The 16,118-nt window shown below is 46.1% G+C and overlaps 9 protein-coding genes and 1 non-coding gene across 10 annotated transcripts; 4 read left to right on the top strand and 6 right to left on the bottom strand.

Annotated features, from left to right (window-relative positions):
* Positions 1-743: 743 nt before the first annotated feature.
* PICMEDRAFT_71861 (hypothetical protein) lies at positions 744-1,622 on the top strand (the record flags this gene model as incomplete). Its single annotated transcript, XM_019164030.1, has 1 exon — positions 744-1,622. The coding sequence occupies one exon, from the start codon at positions 744-746 to the stop codon at positions 1,620-1,622; it is 879 nt and encodes a 292-aa protein (XP_019018948.1).
* Positions 1,623-1,631: 9 nt separating this feature from the next.
* On the bottom strand, positions 1,632-3,311 carry PICMEDRAFT_15718 (hypothetical protein). The gene has a single exon (XM_019160936.1). The coding sequence runs from the start codon at positions 3,248-3,250 to the stop codon at positions 1,748-1,750; it is 1,503 nt and encodes a 500-aa protein (XP_019018947.1). The 5' UTR covers positions 3,251-3,311; the 3' UTR covers positions 1,632-1,747.
* A 276-nt stretch (positions 3,312-3,587) lies between these two features.
* Positions 3,588-5,642, bottom strand: PICMEDRAFT_32177 (hypothetical protein; the record flags this gene model as incomplete). Its single annotated transcript, XM_019162748.1, has 1 exon — positions 3,588-5,642. The coding sequence occupies one exon, from the start codon at positions 5,640-5,642 to the stop codon at positions 3,588-3,590; it is 2,055 nt and encodes a 684-aa protein (XP_019018946.1).
* Positions 5,643-5,913: 271 nt separating this feature from the next.
* PICMEDRAFT_32510 (hypothetical protein) lies at positions 5,914-7,185 on the bottom strand (the record flags this gene model as incomplete). Its single annotated transcript, XM_019162771.1, has 2 exons — positions 5,914-6,651; positions 6,700-7,185. 2 exons carry the CDS (start codon positions 7,183-7,185, stop codon positions 5,914-5,916), a joined length of 1,224 nt encoding a protein of 407 aa, XP_019018945.1.
* Positions 7,186-8,026: 841 nt separating this feature from the next.
* Positions 8,027-9,140, top strand: PICMEDRAFT_15716 (hypothetical protein). Its single transcript, XM_019160935.1, has one exon. It carries the CDS (start codon positions 8,047-8,049, stop codon positions 8,971-8,973), a length of 927 nt encoding a protein of 308 aa, XP_019018944.1. The 5' UTR covers positions 8,027-8,046; the 3' UTR covers positions 8,974-9,140.
* Positions 9,141-9,403: 263 nt separating this feature from the next.
* On the top strand, positions 9,404-9,476 carry PICMEDRAFT_t63. The gene has a single exon. It is a non-coding gene; the product is annotated as a tRNA-Val (tRNA).
* On the bottom strand, positions 9,457-10,546 carry PICMEDRAFT_15715 (hypothetical protein). Its single transcript, XM_019160934.1, has one exon. It carries the CDS (start codon positions 10,388-10,390, stop codon positions 9,554-9,556), a length of 837 nt encoding a protein of 278 aa, XP_019018943.1. The 5' UTR covers positions 10,391-10,546; the 3' UTR covers positions 9,457-9,553.
* A 159-nt stretch (positions 10,547-10,705) lies between these two features.
* Positions 10,706-11,548, bottom strand: PICMEDRAFT_30823 (hypothetical protein; the record flags this gene model as incomplete). The annotated part of the gene is made up of 1 exon (XM_019162658.1): positions 10,706-11,548. The coding sequence occupies one exon, from the start codon at positions 11,546-11,548 to the stop codon at positions 10,706-10,708; it is 843 nt and encodes a 280-aa protein (XP_019018942.1).
* Positions 11,549-11,955: 407 nt separating this feature from the next.
* On the bottom strand, positions 11,956-13,125 carry PICMEDRAFT_31984 (hypothetical protein; the record flags this gene model as incomplete). The annotated part of the gene is made up of 1 exon (XM_019162734.1): positions 11,956-13,125. The coding sequence occupies one exon, from the start codon at positions 13,123-13,125 to the stop codon at positions 11,956-11,958; it is 1,170 nt and encodes a 389-aa protein (XP_019018941.1).
* Positions 13,126-13,576: 451 nt separating this feature from the next.
* On the top strand, positions 13,577-16,105 carry PICMEDRAFT_15714 (hypothetical protein). The gene has a single exon (XM_019160933.1). The coding sequence runs from the start codon at positions 13,661-13,663 to the stop codon at positions 15,851-15,853; it is 2,193 nt and encodes a 730-aa protein (XP_019018940.1). The 5' UTR covers positions 13,577-13,660; the 3' UTR covers positions 15,854-16,105.
* Positions 16,106-16,118: the final 13 nt, after the last annotated feature.

The raw sequence follows: 16,118 nt of genomic DNA, 5'->3' as shown, positions 1-16,118 counted from the left end.
TACTGAATTCTTTGCTCTCATATATATAAACGCAATTTTGCTAAATTTAGGTGGGATAGTGTCGCCAATTGTACAAAATCCAATTGTGAAAGTCAGCTATAAAACCGAAGCTAGAGAACTGTTTAGAGCTCCTGTGATTGTTGGGCATGTACAAATCTGGTCATACTTGGCATCTCTATTCCGCAACAGTGGACTCTTTTCCTAAGCTATTCTTAGTGTTACAATTACTCGGCTCTGGCTTCTGCTGCGCTTTCGGATATTTTGGTCTAGCCACTCACGATAAAATAAAAAACTTAAATATAGAGCAAAAAATTGGAAGAAGTAGAGGATTTTCTTGTTCCAATAATGACCAAGCTGCACTATTCTTTGCAATTGATATTTTGAAAAACGCACAACTATATCCAGGTTAAATTATCATTATCTCAAAAAATCAATCATGACGAAAGTAAATTGCTTTTTTTACATATAATAATTTAGCTTAACCACTGAAAAATCATACTACATCACTTAATATGGAACATATTTAGGTCCATTTTTATATCTAACTGGTCATTCATAAATTATCTCTTTAAATTCCCACAATCGCATATTATCCATTTGGTGTTGGTTTACGTGAAAGAATTTTACTACGCCGAAGCGAGTTCGCTACATTAATTTTCAGCATGATTCATGTCTGCTGGAGTATGTAAGGGCAATGCTTTTCTTGTGGGAGCAAAAAGCTTATATGTCTTTTATCAGCTATCATGGATAGAGCCAACGTAATAGAGCATTTTCTTTTATCTCGCTGTTCACGGTTTAATGACAGCGGACAAATTTTACAATTTTTAGAGCAGAGATACTCTTACACGGGACCGCAAAAAAATTATCTTGTTTTGGAGCCAACCGATGGTAGTCAATATCAAGAAGAGACCAAACAACAGGAGAAAAAAGACGCTGAAGAAGGGAACAAATTTCTTTTAGATAAAAATTCTTTGGCTTCTGCCACCAGAAAAGACAACAAATACAGCTCTATCAAAACAAAAAATGAGTTTAAGAACTTTACTCGAAATTCCTTGAGATTGCAAGAGAAAATTGCAAAGAAGCTTCATAAGTTGAGCAAGAAGAATCCTGGATTATTAACGAAAGATGTGATTGATCTGAAAATATGCCAGGGAATCTTAAGATTTGAAGATTTTATAGAAATGCACGCTCTATGGAACAATTACATTAAAGAATTACTACAAAACTGTAAGACTGTTGATGTGATCACCGCTAAGTTATCAAGTGCAGAGTTTGTTGGTGCATACTTCAAGGTCACGCATTGCACTTGTCCTGACAATATTGGGCTGGAAGGCATTGTCTTATGGGAGTCGCAGACTTATATACTTATGATTATTCCGCGAAGAAACAATTGGAAAGATAACATCATCAAACAAAATATACAGATTCCTTACTCTGCCAAAGAATGTATTGGAGGATTGAGAATGATATCAAAGAAAAAAACACGCTTTACCTTCAATATAGAGGTAGATGAAGACTCTGTTATTGACTTCGAGTTTCTTGGTGACAGGATGTCCATTAGAAGTTTGGATAGAGCTAACAAGAAATTCAAAAGTCATAATGTAAAAGACATTCAGTTGTAAAAAAGTTTAAGACATTCAGGTCTATTAACAAATTTCTTTTCTATATAAAAAAATTAGAGTTTTGATAAATTTTCAAAGCATTTCATATTTACAAACGGTTATTTACATGTATTATAATGTTCCAATCAGCACAAACAGGTGCTTGCACTTCTCGGGAATGGAATGACATCTCTAATGTTCTCTGTGCAACTCAGATACTGCAGTAATCTTTCAAACCCCATCCCAAAACCTCCATGGGGAACAGATCCATTCTCTCTAAGCTTCAAGTACCAATCCAATGGCGTGGTATCCATTCCTCTTCTTTCAATTTCAGTTTTAAGCGTTTGCAAGTCGTGTTCTCTCATCGAACCCCCAATCAACTCCCCAATATCAGGAACAAGTAAATCAAAACAAGCCACGGTAGTTCCAGCTTCCTCGGTAGTTCTATCGTTTATTTTCATGTAAAACGCTTTTTCCTCAAGAGGATAATCGGTGACAAAAACAGGGTTCTTAAAATATTCTCCTGCTAACCACTTTTCGTGCTCAGATTTCAAAGAATCACCCCAAATTGGTCTAGTTTCAAATTTTACCGACTTTGAGTCAACTGCGTTTTGTATGATTTTAATTGCCTCAGTGTAAGTTATTGAATCCCAATCTTTAGACAATAACATTTCCCATCGGTCTGTCATGATTTGAGTTGTCGATTTATCTACAGTATTAATAAGGTTTGAGCCCATCCCATTATAATCAGCAACTAAATTTGTCACAACAGACTTGATCATCTTTTCGGAGAACTTTGTTAACTGGGAGACATTGTCAACAAATGCAATTTCTGCTTCAAGCATCCAAAATTCACTCAAATGTCTATTAGTATCGCTTTCTTCTGCTCTAAAACAAGGAGTTAGTGTCCAAACACGACTTAACGCAGCACAAAGAACCTCTAGATGTAATTGGGTCGAAACTGTTAAGTATGCGTCTTTTCCGAAAAATTGCTCGTCGTTCTTCAGCTTGGAACTTGATTCAATCTTGAAGAGCTCACCAGCACCTTCGCAATCTGAAGCTGTAACAAGTGGTGGATGTGTCTTTATGAACATTTGAGAATCAAAAAAATTTACCAATGTCGTTTCCACTTGTGACCGGAACCTTAGGATCGCTGCTAAGCTTTGATCTCTCCATCTATACTCAGGAATTGTCCTGAGATATTGTGCCGAATGGTTTGATTTGATCATTGGGAATAGCTCATCTACTGGGCCCAAAACATTAACTTTTCCTTGGCTAGTATCATTGACATGAACCTCGTATTTTTGTTTTCCTTTACCTTCAGACCATATACCTTTGACTTGGATTCCTGTTCCGTTTTTGATGCCAGAAGGTAAAAGAGAAGGAGGCCGTATCACACATTGAATCCCTTCATAAGTAGTACCATCATTAACATCCAAAAATGCAACATTCTTCGATATGCGGGATGATGAAACCCATCCATTGATTTCTATTGGTGTATCAGGGTTTTGCACATCCGCTAGGATACCTTTCACACATGGTGAGAGATCCAACTTTGCAGCATCGGGCTTCGTTGCAAGACGACGTACCCGGTTAACGAGATTTTTAGTTGGTCTCGTAGATATTCTTGCCAGTCTGTGACTCAGCATGCTGCTTGACAACGAATTTTAGAAAAGAAAGGTATGATATGATCACACGGTCTCAGTTGCTTTCTTTTCCCTTCTCAAAAAGTTATAGTGTATGGCCTATGTCCTAGGATGGACTGCGAACAAGCCGCAAAAAAATTACCGATTCTTTTCAAGCGAGATATGTAGGGATTCTATGATCACTTTTGGCAGTGACTCAAATCTGTAGAATGTATGGAATATTAACATGTACGATTATGGAGGGTGAAGATTCTAAACAAGCATAAATTATACACTATATATCGCCTAAGTCTGCTCAGGTGTTGCTAGAAAACACAAACTTAGAAAACTAAAGGGGTGATTAGTATGACCTACCGAACATGGTGTAGTTGATGGCAGCCTTCTCACATCTGATACACTTCGTTCCTGCTTTCAATTCTGGTTGACTGTAAGGAATACAGAGAGATTTGGCACCCATCGATGGAGCCTTCTCATCAACTTCAAAATCTTCTCCGTTATCTTGTTTAGCTGATTTGTCCTTAATTTCATCTTCACATTCTGGAACACCACACCATGGTGCAACCACCACGTTTTTCTTGTTCAACTGGTGAACAAAGTCGCTCCACTCGTGGACAAGAACTCTGTGTTCGTCAAACTTCTCCTTTGCAGTTTGGTAAAGGTTTTCGTGGATTGCATCAAGCAACTTTGGTAATTCGGTATCTAATTCGTCGAGCTTGATAGCAACCTTGGCACCGGTATCTCTCCTGACAGCAAGAACGGACTTGTTGGCAAGATCCTTTGGACCAACTTCCAATCTGACAGGAACACCCTTCAATTCCCAGTTGGAAAATTTCCAACCTGGGGAGTAGTTGTCTCTGTAATCAGAAGTGACTCTGATACCTGAGGCCTTCAGTCTCGATTCCAAATCTTTACATGAGGAATAGACGTTATCTACGACTTCTTTGGTAGTCTTTGAAGTCAAACCAACAGGAATGATGACAGTTTGGTATTGGGAGACCCTTGGTGGAATCACCAAACCCTTGTTATCGGAGTGAATCATGACCATCACACCAATAACTCTAGTGGACAAACCCCAGGATGTTTGATGTGTGTAGATCTTTGGCTTGTCAGATCCCTCTGGATTTTCAACAGTGATGTTGAACATCTTGGAGAAGTTCTGGCCCAAGTGATGGGAAGTAGCACCTTGGATACCTCTACCAGTTGTTGGGATATACCCTTCGACAGTGGTGGTGAACTTACCACCTGCGAATTTTTCGTTCTCAGTCTTGACACCCTTGACAACTGGAACCGCCAACAACTCTCTGTAAATTTCTTCGTACCAGTCCAAGATTCTCAGAACTTGACCTTCAGCATCTTCATGAGTCAAATGAACAGTGTGTCCTTCTTGCCACAAGAATTCTCTGGTTCTCAAGAATGGTTGTGGGTGCTTGAATTCCCATCTGACAACAGAGTTCCATTGGTTCATCTTGAAAGGCAAATCTCTGTGAGATCTAATCCACTTGGCATAATATGGATACATGACAGTCTCGGAAGTAGGTCTGATGGCGATCGGCTCCTCCAAGTCCGAGGAACCAGCCCTTGTGACCCAGGCGACTTCTGGAGCAAAACCTTCGACGTGATCCTTTTCCTTCTCTAAAACCTTAGAGGAGACAAACATTGGGAAATAAGCATTTGCAACGCCATCAGACTTGATCTTTTCGTCAAAAAACTTTTGAATTTGTTCCCAAACAGCGTAAGATGCTGGTCTCATAATGTAACAACCTGAAACATCGTAGTAGTCTAACATCTCACCCTTGGTCAAAATCTGTTGGTACCATCCTGAGAAGTCCTTCTCCTTGTCGACAGTGACGCCAATCAACTTGGCGTCATCTAACTTGGCGTCGCTTTCACCTCCAGCAGCTGGAGCTGGGGAAGATTGTTTCTTTGCTGGTGCTGGAGCTGCTGCTGCTGCTGCTTCTGCTGCAAAATCCACTGCAGTAGGGTTGAAAGTCGACAAAAAGCCGAAAAGCTGCTTACCGTTGAGCACAAGCTTTGCGGATGCATTTTCCAAAACGTATTGGGCTTCCTCAGAATTCTTGAGCTCTGAATCAAGGAGAACTTTGACCTTACCATCCTTGTGTTTCTCACCCAAGGAGGCAATCGAAAAGTCGGCTGCAGGAACGCCGAAAAATTCGGCTGTTAACTCGTTCCTAGCTAATCTTGGGTCTTTCACCTCAGCAGCCTTGGCAATGACACCAGAAGGAGTATTCGTAGTTTGTAGGGCAACGACGATGACTGGAACAGGGGTGGCAGTCTTGGCCGTCTTTGGCTTGAAGACAAGCGACTTGACGTTCAAAGACCCAGCTGGGCTTGGTTCTGCAAGTGAGAGAAGAGACAACGAAGCTTCTAATGACATTACAAATGTTTGTTGGCGTGTTTATAAAGTACAAGCCCAAAAGACCAGGGCATCTGCTCTTTTCTGTTACTGGCGACGACGAAAAGTTGGCCGACTTATCTTCATCCATCATCATCTCCTTCCCCCGCAGCTGGAGCCGCAAAAAATTTTGCGCTGCTTCCAGATCTGTGTTGATCCACCCCCACTTTGCCTGGCACCCTCATAAGAAGGGAAAGTTCTATATTGTTGGCATGCTTTGCCCTTGGCAAAGCGAACTACGTGGTATGTCTGACTACATGAATCTAGCCTCTGGGTGGTAGTAAAGCGGACACCTCCAGTACGCACGCTTGATATCCTTCCACACCGAATCCTCGGAGTCGTCATTCTCCTTTAAGGTCGTCACAGGTGCTTTCATTGTTTGAAACTCCACGGAGAGCCCGTAGTTGGATAGATCGAGATCCACAACCTTTTTGTACACCTCATAACATACTAAGCGGTCAGCTCCCAGGCCGTTGAAAAAGGAAAATGTCCCTGTTGGTTTTAATAGACCGACCACCACATCGAATAGGTCGTTGACCATGTCCTCGTAATGCTCACTGAAAGTGTCGTAATATATTCCGTCGAAAAAGACACCCTTTGTGAGGAGGTCTGGTAGGGTGTCTTGCCATTTCCCTTCCAGAATGACGACACCAGGCTTGTCGTACCACCCGTCCTCCTTCATCTTCTTCAAAACATCGGGATGTGCCTCGCTGATATAATGTCTGGTTGGGTTCTTGGCCTGAATCATTGTGTCAATGATGCCCATTCCAAAGCCGATGTTGAGGATGTTCACGTCGTTTGGATCTTCTATGTGCTTGAAGAGACTTTCCGACCCAGCTTTCATCAATTCGTCCTCCCATTGCATCATGACGCCGTCGGCACCTTCCTTCGTGACCAAGGCATCGTCCTTATATTCCAACTTTGTGTTTAGGTATGTATCCGTGGCGCCTGCAGGGCCATTGTACATGTCTTGAACAGATTCCGATGCATTCTCTGCAATTGTGTGGTCCTCGTCCACCTTCTTAGCTGGTGCCTGCACTTCCTCTACCAATTCCGGTACATCTTCTTCGTCACTTGCATCTTCTGAAAGAGGATCGTCAAGAAACTCAACATTAGGATCATTCAACTTTCTCAACAAGACCTCCGCGCGTACACCCGAATCAACACAGCTTTCCCAATACTTCGTCCCATGGAACCCTCTTCTTAATAACACACACCCAGGTGTCTCGTTTTTGTTGTTCAAGAGACACCATCCTGCCCCATTCAACCACAATTGTTCCATCATTTCGAGAACAACGTTTTCTTCCTCTTCATCGGCGTCACCGGGTACATTCTCACAAATTAGGTGCATTGGTGTCGTGTTGCTCTCAGGCTCTTCCTCTATGCCATGTTCATAGTTATGTGCCTCTTCGGTGGTATAAGTAGCAGGAATTCCGGCTTTCAGGTATGCCTTTAACGGCACAAGGTATTCCTCTTTTGTAATCGGACGAGTTTTGAAGTAGCAGAGCTCATGTAAATCTGACATTATAGTTTGGTCGTCTTTGTATGCTTTGCAATGGTCCTGGTAGCAGTAAGCAGTGAAACCATTGGCCTGGCACTTTTACATTAACCATATCAGTAACATGAAAGAAGAAGAGCTGAAAATTTTCATTTTCCTAATCGGTATTGCTGCCGCACAGCCTTGTTTCCGGCACCGATCTCTTCTCAACCTGCTGTGGTACAATATTTTATAATAGATGTCAGAAAACAAAAGAAAGTAGAGAGAATGAAACTAAGATGCACAAAAAATTTGAAAACTGTTTTCTTGTGCTTTGTTCCTCTGATTGAGGTTTGTCCCGCTTTAGCAGCCACAATTTTAACTTAACGCCGGCAAAAACTTTTGACTTGGTAGCTTTACTCTTTTCAGCATAGCAACTACTGGCCATCTGGTTCAAACCCACTCACTTCGATAGTGCAGGTTAGACAAAGTAGAAAATTATGTGTAACAGTCAAGCAGTTGGACTTTGATGCCCGGGACTCCTCCGAAAAACTATGTGAAGTTTACGATTTGTGGGAAAAAAACCATGTGAGTTTGGAAGACCAAATGTTCAATAAAAAATGTTAGCGGTTGAAAGGATGTAGAATTGCTGCACCTGCGTCTTGCTCTAGCACCTACCCACGTTAGATTTTGCTCCTTAGGTCAAAGGATGGGTCGTTGCCGAGTTGATGACCAGAAACGGTAAGAAAGTCAAAAATACGTTATCACCCTTTTCCGCGAGTCCACAATTGTGGAGTATCTCTTATCTGTCTTTATATACATATGTGTGTAGATATTTTATAAAGATACTACGATGATGGAGATTTTGTATTAGCTGGATTTGATATTTCTTTTTGTTCCAAAGACAAAATGGCCACCCTATCAAGTGTGCAGACTACTCTAAAGCTGCAATCTGCAGACAAAGGAAAACATGTCAGTTCAAGAGGCTACGATACCGAGGCCAAAGATGGAGTCAACAATATCGCCATGGGTATTTACAAACACCCATACAGACTTCCGAAATTTGTTGACCCATACATAAAAAGAGACTGGTTGTTGAATCAAATGGCTGGCGCATTCAGGGTATTCGCAAAAAAAGGATTCTGCGAAGGTCCTGCAGGCCATATTTCCGTTAGAGATCCAATCGACCCACAAACTTTTTGGATCAATCCATTGGCTGTGCATTTCTCTCTGTTGACGCCACAACATATGGTCCATGTTGATGAGCAGGGGAACGTTATTGGAGGGAACAGAACCACAATCAATGCTGCGGGGTTCAAGATCCACTCGACAATTCATAAGACCAGACCTGACGTCAACGCCATTTGTCATGTCCATTCTAAAGCCGGAAAAGCTTTTGCAGCACTAGGAAGTCACTTAGACATGCTTAATCAGGATGCTTGTATCTTTTTCAAAAATCACACGTTGTATAATGACTTCGGTGGGGTGGTCCTAGAGTCGGAGGAAGCAAAGCATATTGCGCAAGCATTGGGAACAACTAACAGGGCCATCATTTTAAAAAACCATGGATTACTAACCGCAGGCTCAAATGTAGGTGAAGCTGCATACTTACTCTGCTTGATGGATACCTGTTGTGATGTGCAGATGCAGGTAGATTCCGTTCAGGCATCGGGACGATACAGAAGAGATGTAATTCCTGATCAGGAAGCAAAATACACTTATGATATGACTGCAAGTGCTGAGAACTTGTACAGCTCATTCTGCGCCGACTATGAGGTTGAAGTTGCTTCATCGAATGGTGCACTTAGGTCTGCTACATCCTATCATACCGACTGATTAGATTTAGCTTAGCGAGAACGGTGGGGCTCAAACAATGGGCGCTGTTTCTCTCTTCGTGGCTATATTGAGCTCAAATGCTTTTGTCTACCTTGTTTAGACTTCCACCAATAAGAAGCTGATATAATGTTTACGTAGTACCAATGTGTAGCCAGTATCCATCGCCAAAACGTTAACTACACCTTTGTTAAGACTTATAGAAGAGTGTGTTTGAGAACATTATAGGTTTATCTCGAATAGTCCACCTGTTTCTTTTCTCATCCAGTAGGTGAAATTGCCGTAGAAAGGTGAGCTAAAACTTTAACTTTGAACCAGACTGTTTTTCCCGGTAATTGAAAGCCTATTACTGAATAGCTTTACCTCGATAAAAATACACTCAAGCGTATATGCATCATTATGGGATGGCCTTACCCGTAAGGCCCCAACAATTAGTTGTTTGGTCTAGTGGTTACGACGTTCCCTTTACACGGGAAAGGTCGCGAGTTCGAACCTCGCATCAACTAATAGGTTAAAGTCTTTTTGTCAAGATTATTTTTTTTACTTCATTCATCTATCAACAGTTAAAAGATACCTATACGACTCAGAGTTTACTCATGAGCTTCTTCTCCCCCTTTCTGTTGTTTTCAACCATAAATTTGAACGCAGTCTGGGGTCTTTCGTCGACCCATCTGTTCAAGCCTGACAGGCTTTCACTGACAATCTGTTTCCCGACCTGCTCATCGAATGCCATTCTGATCATCTTCTTGTTTTCTACCATCGAGTCTACTGCTAATGCGCTAACCATCTTGGAAACCTCCGAGCAGATCTGCTTGTTAAAGGCTTCCGCTGAGTCTGCACGGAATGTTTTTGAGACCACACCAGAGGAAACTAACTCATCCAACATTATTCTACGTGCCATACTGACAGCTTCCAAGCTCCTAGTCAACCCTAGTCTGTACGGCAATGAAGCAGATACGCCGCATTCGTTCACTAACCCGATACTGGAGAAGGGGAACTGCATATATGGCGAGATGCTCTTCTTGTCGGTTGGCACCCGGGCATAGACAACGTCCATAAGACACACCAAGGCGGCAGAAAGCCCAATCACAGGTCCGTTCAAGGCCACAACAATGAGCTTTTTGTGATTGAGTATAGTGTGAACCAAAAGGATATTTTTGGATGTGATGTGATCGTAGTAATCTATCCTGGGCCTTTCCACCAGTTTGGAAATGAATTTGATGTTGGCCCCTGTAGAGAAGAATGTGCCTGTTGAGGTGAGTAACGTTACCTTTGTATCTTCATTTCTGTCTGCGAGGTCGAACAGCTCGGCAAGCTTGACAAACTCTGGGATTGTAAAGGAGTTGAGAGCCTGTGGGTTGTTGATGTGTATCTCAAACACCGGTCCGTTGACTCTGTGCGTAAGCGTTTCTTCTGTCATAGTGTGTAAGAAAGTGGTTTACAGGGGGATGCGGGCAGACAACGTAAACACAGAGTCTAGTACTACAGAAGGGCAGAAGCTGTAACGGGCTTGGCCTCTGCTATTTATATATGCCTGCCGCCGAAACGGCTGTCAGGAAACACTTCTCGGAGTAACCCCCGGCTGCCCCACAGTGATCATCATCACATCTAAGCGGCAGGCGGGGCTCGAACGCGGCGGAGGGCGAGGTCATGATGAGAAAGGGAAGCGGTGTATCTAAAACGGGATTGTATTTGCTGGGGGGGAGGTGTATATACAGGAGAGAACTATAAAGGATCAGTACTTGGACTCGTTTATGAGATGCTTGCCGTGCTTCTTGAGGGCGTCTCTGATTTCGACGAAGCTGCCCTTGCTGCCGCTGACGCAGCCCTTGACGAGGATGTAGCCCTTCTCGGCGCTGGTATCGAGCACCTCGAGGTTGAAGATGGTGTTTCTCTCGTCACCCATTCTACCTGCCATCTTCTTTCCTGGGAGAACTCTAGCAGGGGTGGTGTTCTGACCGGTGGAACCGGCGGATCTGTGAGACAACGAGGCACCATGGGAGGCGTTACCACCCTTGAAGTTCCACTTCTTCATCACACCGGCGAAACCTTTACCCTTTGTCACGGAGATGACGTCGACAAACTGCCCTGTTTTGAAGTGGTCGGCCTTCAACTCCTGGCCGAGCGGAGGTAGGTTGTCCTTGTACATGACCTGGAAGTCGGCGAGATACTCCTTGGGTGAGACCTTGGCGTTTCTGAAGTGTCCGAGCATAGGTTTCGTCACGTTCTGGGGCTTCTGGTAGCCGGCACCGACCTGTACGGCGTTGACACCTTCCTTCTCGACAGTTCTGGTGAACACGACCTCGTTCTGCATGATTTCCAGCACTGTGGCAGGGAGACGGTTACCCTGGTTGTCAAAGAAACACGTCATGCCCCTTTTGATGCCGATGAGACCCGGTCTTTCGAGCAACCGGCGACGCTGGCGCTTGGACTCGTTATCTGTGAAAGTCACTGGGGCCTCTGACCGGATGTACGGCACCGCACTAGGCGAAATCAACTGCTTTGAGCTCTTGATGTTTGCCAGGGCACTGGCGATCGTGCTCTGCGCCCTCTTGCATACACGTGGTACACAACTCATTCTCCACTTGATTCTGATGATAATTGCAGTGTCGTCTTGCTGCGCCTGCTTCTGTTGTCTCTGTCTCTGCCCCCCTGTCCAAAACCTTTCTTCATTCATGTGAGTCTATCCATCGAGCTCCATGGATTTTTCACAGCGTCAGAATGGGACCGTGTGAGCGCGCGCACACTGTCCGCGCGACTTGTGCCGGGAGCCAGACGACATTGGCAGGGACAGAGGAAGGGCAGGAAGTGCTAAAATAAATGCATTGAAGAGCCGAATAGATACTGGGAGTGTATATAAGGAACCGGATATAGAGTCTGTAGGTAGGGAGTGAAGGAAGGAAGGTGGGAAAAAGAAAAGTGAAGGAAGAAAGGAGAGGATGGAAAGAAGAAGCCATGTAAAACAGACACAGTATTACCGGATGCTCAGCGGACTGGACTATAAGGGTGGTCGCAGTCGCTATCGTCTGAAAAGAGGCCTCTCTTGACAAGCTTCTTCTTCTGCTGTGGAGCAACGTCTTCGTCCTCGAGCAGGCCATCCTTTGGCTTGATCTCGCCCTTACCGTTGTTTTTCCAGGAGCCTCCAAATTCGTGGAAGATGTAGCAGTACTTGCCGCAGTTGTTTTCGGTGTCCTCTCTGAAGGAGGCCTTAGGGTAGATGACGACGTCGTCGACCATGACGGGGGCCACCAAGCCGGTGAAGAACTTCCAGGAAATCAACTGCTCCTTGTCCAGGGGCGGGCCGTACAACTCGCCGGTGATGGAGCGGGTGGAGTCGATGTCGACGATGGTGGGGTTCTCCAAGGAGTTCAAGTGGCCGTAGATGGTGTCGGTCCAGACGACGGGGCCAGTCCACTCCATGATGTCGACGGAGGAGCACTTGTCGACGCCCTTGAAGTCCTTGTAGTAGGCCTGCAACTTATTGTTTTTGGCGGCGTTGAAGGTCGTCTCGACGATCTTGGCAATCAACTTGCGCAAGATCGGGTGTCTGGGCTTGGCCTTGAACGTCCACTGCTCGAACTGGATTCTCCTGCTCATGTAGTGCTCCCAGTTCTCCACGTTCATGTCCTCCTCGATCGCCACAACAAAGCCCACGTTTCTGTCCGAGTCGAACCACGTGTCCACGGGCTTCTCCAGCCTCGTGTCGATGTCCGAGTACAGCCCTCCAAAGAGGAAGATGAGCAAGTACCGCGCAAAGTCGCTCTGGATGATCTTGTTGGGCATCAAGTCGAACGCCTCCACCACCTCCGGCACCGTGTTCGAGAAGTGCATCACCAACTTGTCGTGGATCTCCGCGTCCGTGAGGAGGTTGTACTTGTACGTCGGGTTCTCGTTTCTCCACTTCGACACCAAGTTTCTGTGCGGGAAGTCGGGGTCTGTGATCGGAACCTTCCACATCTGGAAGATGTTCTTGTCGATTCTACGCGGAGAGTCGTCGTAGGGGAAGCTCTTCGACAGCCGATCCGCCGTCGTCTTGTAGTCGTACGGGTTAGTCCCCCGCGTGTGTGGGTTGAACCGGTAGAACTCGCTGATCGCCTTCGACGTCGCCGTCGACGACAGCCCGTTCACCAGGAACAACAGGTACCCGAGCGCCATTCCGATGAGCACCGAGTAGTACTTGAACCGGGGCGACTTTGCCGACTTCGCCAAAACAGAGTTGTATGCTGATCCAAACATGCTTGTCTGTCTTTCTGTTCTGTGTGCAGCAGTCTGGTGCAATTGCCCTTACCTCTTCTCCCCTCCTCTTTTCTTCTTCTTCCTCCTCTTCTTCGTCCTCCTCTGTTGTCCCTGGACGTTGTCTCTTGCTTTTCTGCCGCCTCTCGACAACAGAGCCGCCAACACCGCAGCAAGCAGCCTCGTCGCGCCGACGCGCCTCGCTGAGATCGCCGTCCGCCCTGCAGATCGCCGGTCTCGACCCTGTCTTGCGCCAGGGCGCCTCGCGCGCCAGCCGGCTCAGCTGCCAGGCACGCCGGACAGGCACAGACGAAAACAGTTTGAACAAACAACAGAGCCACCAGGAACAGAAGAAGGCAAAAGATGGAAGGGTGGGGAATAGAATGGGGTAACAGACAAGGGTGCAGAACAGAAACACAGCAGAGGCCAGCAGGCAGCAAGAGCACGACAGCAGACGATGATGTTCATCCGGAGATCAAGCAGAACGAAACTGCTGGTGGCAGCGATAGCCACGGTGGCGGCGATAGCGATGTTCACCAACAGGCACCACTCAGCAGCGTACATCGACGACCTGCGGAAGACGGCGCTGTTCCCCTACGGAGCGGACACGCCGACCGAGACGGAGGGCGTGGCGGGCGTGGCGGAGAGCACAAGAACGGCCCACCCGGCGGACGGGGAGGTGGTGTACCCGCCGCCGTCGCACGGCACAGAGCAGCTGGCGAAGCCCCGGGAGTCGTCCGAGGTGGCGGAGAAACAGGAGCATGGACATGGAAAGGCGGGGCCTGCTGGGGGCGAAGATGCGCCTCCGGAGACACTGTTTGACTTCGGCGAGGCCGAGATCCGGGCCATCCACAACGTCTCCACAGAGAGGTTCCTCAGCGGAGACCCGCACGCGCAGGGCTTCTTCGGCAAGCTCTTCGACCTCGTGCTGCGGAACGAGATGTCCCACCCGCTCAAGCGCAGACAGGGCTTGGACGGCAACGGCAAGCCCCACATCGACAACGTCCACTTCAAGTCAGACCCCGACGAGATTCTCTCGGAGGAACAGCTCCTCCGCTTCTTCGACTTCCCGCCAGAGTTCGTCGACGACCTCACCGTCAAGCACGCAAACGTGCTCAACAGCCTCCCGGACTACGTTCCGAGCTTCTACGCCGGCGACGGCTACGCCATCGTGGGCGGCGGCCACTACTCCTGGTACTCTCTTCTTGCCGTCAAATGCTTGCGGATCGCCGGCGCAGTTCTCCCCGTCGAGGTCATCCTCCCGACCCACGACGACTACGAGCCCCTCTTGTGCGAGACAATGCTACCCTTGATGAACGCAAGGTGCGTTGACGCAGAAAACATCTTTGGCAAACACAGGCTCGACCAGATGAAGATCTCCGGCTACCAGTTGAAATCCCTCGCCCTCTTAGCCTCGTCCTTCCGAAACGTCTTCCTCATGGACTCCGACTCCTACGTCGTCACCAACCCAGAGCCGCTCTTCAAGAGCGAGTTGTTCAAGATGAAACACATGCTCGCGTGGCCAGACTTCTGGAGAAGAACAACCTCACCCGTCTACTACCAAATTGCAGGCATAAACGTCACCGACGAGCCTGTCCGCCATTTGAACGACGTTTTCACAGACATCAACAAGATGCACCTCTTCAAGACCGAAGACCCGAACTTCAACGTCAAAAAAGACGTCTCCTTCCACGATAGGGGAAACACCTTGATCGACTGGTCCTCAGAATCTGGTCAATTGTTGGTCAACAAGGACATACACTTCAAGACATTACTTTTGGCTTTTTACTATAACAGAGACGGGCCTTTTGGCTACCACCCTCTTCTTTCCCAAGGAGGCGCAGGTGAAGGTGATAAGGAGACCTTCGTAGCTGCTGCTTCCCGTCTCAATCTCCCATACTACCAGGTATACAAGAAATCAGACGGCGCCTACGGCTTTTGGAACCTTTTGAACTCGTTTGAGCACGGCGCAATCATCCAGTACGATCCAGTCACAGACTCCGAAAACGTCGTGAAAGCGGTCAACCGTATCAAACACGATCAAAAGGAACAAGGGGACCAGTTTGTTTACGATTACTCCAAGTATTTCATTGAAGGCATTAGAGCAGAAGAGTCCAAACCCCTATTCTACCATTGCCACGATCCAAAATTCGACCCTTATCTCATCAGGGAGAGAAATATTATGTTTGTCAGAGAACACGGCAAAATTCTAGAGAAAAGACGTCGTGTTCTTGGTGAGGATTTTCCTAGGGGAGATGTCGACTTAGAGCTGAATCTATGGGAAATAGCAGACGACTATCTATGCAGACAAAAATTGCATTTTTCAATTTTCGATGGCAAAGACAAAGACATTTTGTGTAAAGAATACATTCCAGAGCAACTTGATTTTCTCAGAAAATCGCACGACTACATCGTCGAGCATTACAATCCAGATACCTCCAGAGCGAACCTTGATGGTTCAAACGATGTTTTCGGTGAGAAGAAAAAAAGCGAAGGAGAAACGGCAGCAACAAGGCTAGAGTCTGACGCCTTGCAGAAAGCTGAAGAAGAAAAACAAGTTATGGAGAATGAAGCGGCAGAGGCCTTAGAACAGGTCAAAGCGGCAAGCGCTGCTGCTGAGGAGAAAGCCGAACAGGCAGCAGAACACTGACAAAAAAGATAGAAACAGCACCACCAAAGAACTTTTTGCATGATTTACAATTCTCCCTCTCATTAACCTCCGCACCAGGTATAGTGTACATATATATGTTTGCATTTCTGTATAAGTGGAACAGTTCAGGGTTAGATACCCAGATTTTTTTCCAAATACTATTTGATTGCAGCTACAATCACTCTATATCGCACTGGCTGGAAAAGGAAATTTGAAAAATCAACTTTTTCTTGTCCTTTCTTTCTTCCATACGTAGTAATTAAGT

This window comes from Pichia membranifaciens (genome assembly GCF_001661235.1).
Source record: "Pichia membranifaciens NRRL Y-2026 unplaced genomic scaffold PICMEscaffold_2, whole genome shotgun sequence".
Lineage (NCBI taxonomy): Eukaryota > Fungi > Ascomycota > Pichiomycetes > Pichiales > Pichiaceae > Pichia > Pichia membranifaciens.
Note: the sequence above shows the minus strand (reverse complement) of the source record. Positions and strands in the feature narration are given on the sequence as shown.